Source organism: Setaria viridis, chromosome 8, assembly GCF_005286985.2.
Source record: "Setaria viridis chromosome 8, Setaria_viridis_v4.0, whole genome shotgun sequence".
Taxonomy (NCBI): domain Eukaryota; kingdom Viridiplantae; phylum Streptophyta; class Magnoliopsida; order Poales; family Poaceae; genus Setaria; species Setaria viridis.
Genome location: NC_048270.2, coordinates 40,786,120 through 40,793,184, shown reverse-complemented (window position 1 = coordinate 40,793,184; position 7,065 = coordinate 40,786,120). Strand labels below are relative to the sequence as shown.

Sequence of the window (7,065 nt, the reverse complement as noted above, 5' to 3'; positions counted from 1 at the left end):
ATTTTGAAAAAGTTGTTGAAGGGCAGCAAATCTGGGACAATAATTGGTGTTTGACAGGTTCTGCTAGGTGCCCATCTACAGACGGTGTTTTGAGAGTCCAGACTGTTTCTGTTTTGCAAGGGTGGCGAATGAAGCTTGTGTCCAGTTCTGTTGGATGTGCAACATGAGTTTTGTTCTGTTTCAGGTTGTGTCGGTTGTGAAACAGTAGGTCTGCTGGGTCTATTTAGTGAGAGGTCAAGGTGGAGTCGATCTAGAGTTTGAAGTTTGCTCCAAATACAACCGGACTCAGCCAGGCTCCATCGCGAACTCTGTTTGGCTGCTTCAGTTAGAAGCTTTTCGTGTTTTGACGCTTATGGCATTGGTGTTAGCCTAGGGCTGTGAGTTATGTAAGTTGGGGTATGTTTTGGCTATAGACATCCACATGTGGATGATCGAGGCCGGATATTTTTCCTTAATCTAAAAAAAATCCCTTTCATCATGAATATATATTTGCACCACAAAAAATATGTTGATAAAAGAAGTTGATACTTGGTCTAAACATGTAGACCAAATAATAAGAATTAAAAAAAGATCGTTTGAATAAATTCAGTTAAGTAATATCCGAGCTAAATGTAGTATATAAAAAAAACTAGCTACCCGCGCTAATATTGCGCGGGGCACCTTACTAGTTCTTTACATATCAAAAACACTCAAAGAGTGGGCGATTTTGGTGGTCTCCTAGCTGTTTCTGTAGCAGGTCCACAAGCTTGGGCTTGTCACCACAGAACATGATCTGAAGTTCTCTCAATCGGTGCAGGAGTGGCACGCCAACAACGCCGTTCTCATCGTCACTCAACCTACAGCACTGTTTGAGCCACAGCCATTCGAGCTGAGGCGTCGATGCTCCTTCGATTACCAATGACACCAGGTCTTCCAGGCGGTTGATGTCAATGAGCTTGAGCTTGGCAAATTTTCCAGTGCCAAGGCGCAGTTCTTGCCCTATGTAGGACATCCTCCACAGATGTAGACCAGTCAGGTTTGGGAGATCACCGAGCATCTCAATCGCATCTTGCTCCAGCTCTGTGGCCAGCAGCTTGATCTTGGTGACGTATTGGAGGTGCCCAATCCACGAGGGAAGCCTGCCAAGATGACCACATAGGCGAAGAGTGATCAGATGCAGCGGGGGCGATTCTATCATGCTTAGGCAATGAAGTAACCCGCTCCTGCCTGCCCTAGAGCGCACTTCCAGGTCTCTAAGACTGACGAGCTCATCGATCATGTGGCAGAATTCGAGGCCATCTCTGTTGGTGAGCTCAGTTATTTCAAGGCTCCACAGGCCAGCCAACTTGCTTATCTCCTTGAATATGCGGTGGCCATCTTTCCCGACATCCACCGTGCCAAGATTATGCATGCTTTTTAGCCTTCCAAAGCCATCAGGAAGCCTTACACCGCTGTGTTGCCCGATAGTCACGGCCGTACTCCCGACTACTTGTGGCCAAAATGTCGTCGTCGAGGCTAATTTTCTGGCATTAATGCTGCTGATTGCCCTCCAGGAGAAGCATGATGGCCTGGATGGCAAGGAGCTGATGGTGTTGTCGTCATCATACAGCATGCCGTTTCCGGCCATAAGGTGCCGCAACCTCTCAAGCTTCGTAACCCCTTGTGGGATTGTGGTGACCTTGGTGCCTCGGAGGTCCAGTGACTGTAAGAACTTGAGCCTTCCCACCGACTCCGGTAGCTTGGTGATGGCTGTCTTTTTGAGCCCCAGATACTTGAGTTGGCGAAGCTCACCGATACCCGAGAGGTGCTCATCCGTGGCATTGATGCTGTCCTCCAGGTCGAGGACTCGGAGCATCTTCATCTTGGAGGGAATAATTAGGCGCGGTGGGCACTCTCCATTAACGGTCAGTGACCGGACTTGCCACATGTTGCTAATGCCCTCTAGAACGTCGCTGCCAGCCGGCCAGCGGCAGTCGCTGGTAAGTACCAAGTGCCGGATCTTCTCCCGTGGGAGCCTCGACGGAAGGCGGGCGTTGAGAACGAACAGCTGGTTCTCCTCAGTGGCCTTAGCCAGGATGATCTCTCGCATCATGTCATGAACCTGGGCCGTGTTGATCCTGTCGTTGAGGTTGACCCAGGTGGTGGCTGGTTGGATCATGCTCCTGCTGATAAGCTGGTTGAAGTAGTTCTCCCCGTTGTCCTCGGGGTCCATGCCGCCTGAGCTACTCTCCGGCACCAGCCCCTCGGCCATCCATCGCCATGACACCCGGGTTTGGCGAAGCTCACGATACTTGGGAAAGATGCTGAGGTAGAGGAAGCAGGACTTGAGGTGATACGGCAGCCCCTCATAGCTGGATGTGAGGACATTAGTTATCTCTTCAAGGCGCGGGTTGCCCTTCAGCTCTGACCCGAGGTGGTCATGCAGCTTCTTCCACTCCGCCGGCGTCTTCATTGTAGCCAGCAGCTTCCCAACGGCGGCGACCGCAAGAGGCAGCCCACAGCATCTCTTGAGGATGGCATCCACCATGGGCATCAATGGCCCGGCCTCCTGTAGTTGCACCTTCTTGCAGAGGAGCTGGAAAGACTCCGTGTGTGAGAGACAGTCGAGCTTGCGCACATGCCTGGACGACGTCGAACAGTGCTTGGCGACAACCTCGTCCCTCGTTGTCACGACGATACAGCTCCCCGTGCTGCTGTCCGGGAAAGCCTGCTTCATCTTCTCCCACTCGGCAATGGTCAACACGTCGTCCACAACCATCGCGTACTTCCTGTCACGAAGGTGGCGCACGACTTTGGTGAACACCAGTGAGCGCGACTCCTCCATTATTTCTAGCTGGCTGGCCAAGCTCGAGATGAACTCAGCCATGATGAAGGGGTGTGGCACGGTGACCCAAGGTCGGAGCTGGAATGCCTGCCTGAGTTTCGGGCTTCTCAGCACATCCCTGGCGAGCACCGTCTTGCCGACGCCACCACTACCCCAGAGAGCGAACACCTGGAGCGGCTCGCTGCTGGGCAAGCTCACGAGGCGGTCAACCAGCTCCGCCCGATGCTGGTCACGCCCTACGAGATCCGACTCCTCGGTGGCGATGCCGGCCGCAAATTTCTCGGCATCCAGAACTTGGTGCTCGATGGTGATGTCGTGGACGGCAGCAGGGCCGGCCGGCTGGACGACGATACTGTAGCGGAGGTTTCTTTTGCTAATCTCTTCCACCCTGCCTTTCACTTGCTTTATCCGGACGGCGATTTGGTGCTGAGTTCTCAGCCGACCGGGAGACGGTACTGCACACGCCCTGAGCCACCGTGCACAAGGCGGCATGTCGCATCCCACAGAGCCGAGGTCGAGGGCAAGGTACTCCTGGAGGCAATCCTCAACGTCGTACGCCAGGTCACGGACCTGCTTCACCCATATCTTGGCGACCTCGTTGCTGGCCCGGTGATCTGCGCCAGCCGCTCGCAGGAAGGCTTGCATCATCTCCAGCTCGTTGGTGATGAAGGACACCTCCTCGTGGACGCCGAGCAGGAGTACGGCTTCATCGGCCAGGGCGTTCTTGGCCACCGGCAGCAGCGTATCGAGGGTGAGCTTGGCCAAACTCAGTGCCGTTGCCTCCATAGCTGCCGACAACTTAACTGAGTTGCAAGCTAATGCGCATGCACTGTGTGATAGATATTGATTTATTTACTCAAAAGGGACTATATGACCTTAACTACGGATTGGCATTGTAGCTATGTCAAGTATTTATAGCCTAAAATGGTATCGTGCCGCACCTTTCAAGGCCCCAGCTTAGATTTTAGCCATCTGATACCATGTATCTCAACGTCCTCTCTAAGTATATCCAATTTCAAAGCTCGTTTGGCAGGGCTGTAGCTGTGGCTAAAACGGTTGCGGATGTGGTTGTTCTGGTGGAGTTGAAGCCATTTTGAAAAATCTTTGCTAAAATAACTTCTCATGTATCTTTACAAATGGTGGTGAGAGACCAAATGTCCTATATGCTGTTGACTATGTAGATTGTTTGAATAGATTAATTGAATGCTTGATATTTGCTTATAAATTTGAATTAATTAGAATTTTTAAAACAAAATAACTAATGAATTTAATTATATATCAAACTAATAATTTCTCTATTCTTTTTCCCTTCACTTCCTCTACTTTTCTTTCTCCCTTCTTTTTTTTCTCTTTTATTACTTGCTTATCTGTTCCGGTCTCACACATCATTATCCAGTATTCTTTCTCCACGCGAGTGCTAGAGGCGGCTCTGCTCTGCTGCCGTCCTTGCGCTGCTGCTGGTCTGCCTTCGCCGTTGCCCTACACCATATATGTTTAGCTGAAACCTTTGCTTAAATTAGACCAGCTCTTGTTGCAGCCTGTGCGTCGTCGGTATGAATCTAAATTTTGGCTTTTAACTTTTTATTAGTTGCTGCAATTTTTTTCATCCACACAATTACGTTGAAACTCTAATTCTTATTAACTCTCCTTTTGTATTTCATCAGAAAAAGGATTGTAGATCCTAGATTGCACTTTTAGTTAGTACAATGGCGTAAACAGCAATCTCAGCCTGCACCACTACGGTCAATTTTCCCTTGTAAACAATTATCTTTGTAGTAGTAGTTTTCCATAAAGATGGAGTGCTTACAATTTTCCTAGATTGCAAGTGGGGAGGGAAACAAAGATAAAGAGAGATAGAGAGAGAGAGCAAAGATAAATAATTTTGAATAGTTGTATGTTCTAAATTTACCAATGAACAGCTAATACTTATGTCTCCTAGTCTTTGTAGCACGGATTGATGGACTAGTTTATGTGCAAATTATCCTCCCTATATATAACAAATAAACTTACTGTGTGGAGTCACTACCAATAATAATAAAGCATAGTAGTAACCTGCACAAAACTTACTGTGTGGAGAAAATATACTTGACATATGTGTAACATAACTAGTAAACTGCAGAACATATTAAAACAATGAACAAATTTTAGTAGTAATGTAGTTACAACTTATCAGTACAAGACTTGATAGATCTTCAGGAACTCTAGATTTTGCTAGCCAGGTAGCACCACTAAATTAAAAATATGTCATGGTGAAATATAAGTACTATGTAGCAACTCCAACATGACATGTTTCTTGACAATGATATGTAGTTTTTCCTTGTATCTTGTATTAGAATTTACTAGTACTAGGAATGCTACCTACCAACTTTAGGTGCTGATTGCTATCAACGTACAGAACTAGCTAGAGGAAAACGTGAGATTGAAGAACTCCCCTTATGGAATTTTGTTCAGTAGCCGATGCCCTGCCATTATCTAAAGTGGAAGAGCATATATTCCTGAAGGGATGGCCTTCGGTCCGTATTGTAGATGCCCAACCACTATATATAAAGTGGTGGAATGGCATATATACCTAAAGTGATGGCCATTACAAAAGGACCTATTTGCTAAGCATCTGAATATATATGCAGATATCAAGCCCATTCTTGTGTGATGAACACATTTACCCTCAAATTATGAGCTCTTTTACGGTGCACAATACTACCAGGTGGTAGTATAGAGTATAGACTGTTTTTTAGTATGGGTAAAATTGTAATTAGCAGTACATATATTATTATTCGGATTTTTTTCCACGCCATTTTCCCGAGGGCACGCTGCGCTGCCGCTGCCCGCACGCCGCGCCACCCGTTGCGTCGCCACCGCCCGCACGCCGCCCCGCCCGTATGCAAGCACCTCTGCTCATGGCAGCAGTTCTTCATCAAACCTCTCCTTCACTGTTGTGACAGACAAGAAGGTACGTGTGTCGCAGCAGTTCTAAATTGAAAATTTGACATGCAGGGATACATGATCAAGGAGGTATGCGTAGTGGTTTGATCTTGTTCTAATATGGTCCTGTAAATGGTAGGTGTATGAGGATCAATTGAGAGGGATCATCTGCTACAGAGATGAGAACGGGGAGATGATCTGTGAATGGTATGACGAAGGCCCCAGGCTCGGAATCAGGTTGCCGGAGAAGGCCTGCTTCCCATGGTGAGCATCTGAATATTCTGCATTTTGGTTCTTGGTGTGTTGGCAAGGTTGAGAAAAGGGTGATCTGTTCTCTGATACGGTTGAATCTTTGTTCTGATACAAATGATCCTCATGCTGTGATTTCTGAAACTGCAGGCCTGTGGGAATTCAGGTCGCTGATTTCATCCCGCTGGCAACGCTTCAGGTTTTTGAGGATGTCGATGCTGTTCAGCTCAAGGATGATCAGAAGAGGAAGCTCTGAGCATGGAACTAATCATATAGGCATAATTGTGTCTAATGATGTTATAAAAGAATAACTGCATGTATGCAAGAGTTTTGGGTTTTATATAAAAAGAAGTAGAAACGATATTGTTCTCAGCAATGTACTTCTGAAAGCAGACTTAATTGTTTGTACATAATCACTTTCTACAAGTATGAGAACGTTTATAGCATAACTCCATAACATTCCCTGTCGCGGCCGGCACGCCCGTGCGCCACGCCGACGGCGGCGGCGCGCGCGCACCTCACGTTCTACCAGGTGTGCGCGGCAGCAGGGTGCTCGAGGGGCCCCATCATGCACGCCGTCGAGTCGGTGCTCGCGGACGGGGTCGGCGTCCTCTCCATGTCGCTCGGAGACGACGACGGCGTCGGGTTCCACGAGGACCCTGCCGTCGCGGCCACTTTCTCGGCTGTCACGAGGGGCGTCTTCGTCTGCGCCGCGGCGGGCAACAAGGGCCCGGCGGCGGGGTCGGTCGCGAACGACGCGCCATGGATACTCACGGTCGGCGCGAGCTCGCGGAGCTCTGCTCACTCTACCAACGTCGCGGCGTTCTCTTCCCGACGGTGACTACACGTCGGGCGGCGACGACTCCGGCGAGCGGCCTCGAGCTCCGGCTCGTGCAACCGTCGGCGCACGGACCGAGCAGCCATGACGGTTCAATCGGATCGATCGGACGACGAGGGTAGGGGAGGGGCAGGATGTGGCACGGTGCCGACGGGTGCGGTCCGTGCGCCGATGGTTGGGTGAGCCGGAGCTCGAGGCCGCCCGCCGGAGTCGCTGCCGCCGGGGAGTCGCCACCGCCCGCCGCCGCCCTAGT

General features: G+C 49.6%; 2 protein-coding genes across 2 annotated transcripts; one reads left to right on the top strand and one right to left on the bottom strand.

The window, feature by feature from the left end:
- Positions 1 to 589: 589 nt before the first annotated feature.
- LOC117834688 (disease resistance protein Pik-2) lies at positions 590 to 3,717 on the bottom strand. Its single transcript, XM_034714217.2, has one exon. It carries the CDS (start codon positions 3,587 to 3,589, stop codon positions 680 to 682), a length of 2,910 nt encoding a protein of 969 aa, XP_034570108.1. The 5' UTR covers positions 3,590 to 3,717; the 3' UTR covers positions 590 to 679.
- A 1,838-nt stretch (positions 3,718 to 5,555) lies between these two features.
- On the top strand, positions 5,556 to 6,403 carry LOC117866225 (uncharacterized; the record flags this gene model as incomplete). Its single annotated transcript, XM_072290353.1, has 3 exons — positions 5,556 to 5,753; positions 5,865 to 5,989; positions 6,125 to 6,403. Coding segments are annotated over 3 exons (429 nt in total), but the record flags the coding sequence as incomplete, so codon positions are not given.
- Positions 6,404 to 7,065: the final 662 nt, after the last annotated feature.

Coding starts and splice junctions, on each gene's coding strand:
- LOC117834688 (XM_034714217.2), bottom strand. CDS start 3,589: ATGGAGGCAACGGCACTGAGTTTGGCCAAGCTCACCCTCGATACGCTG.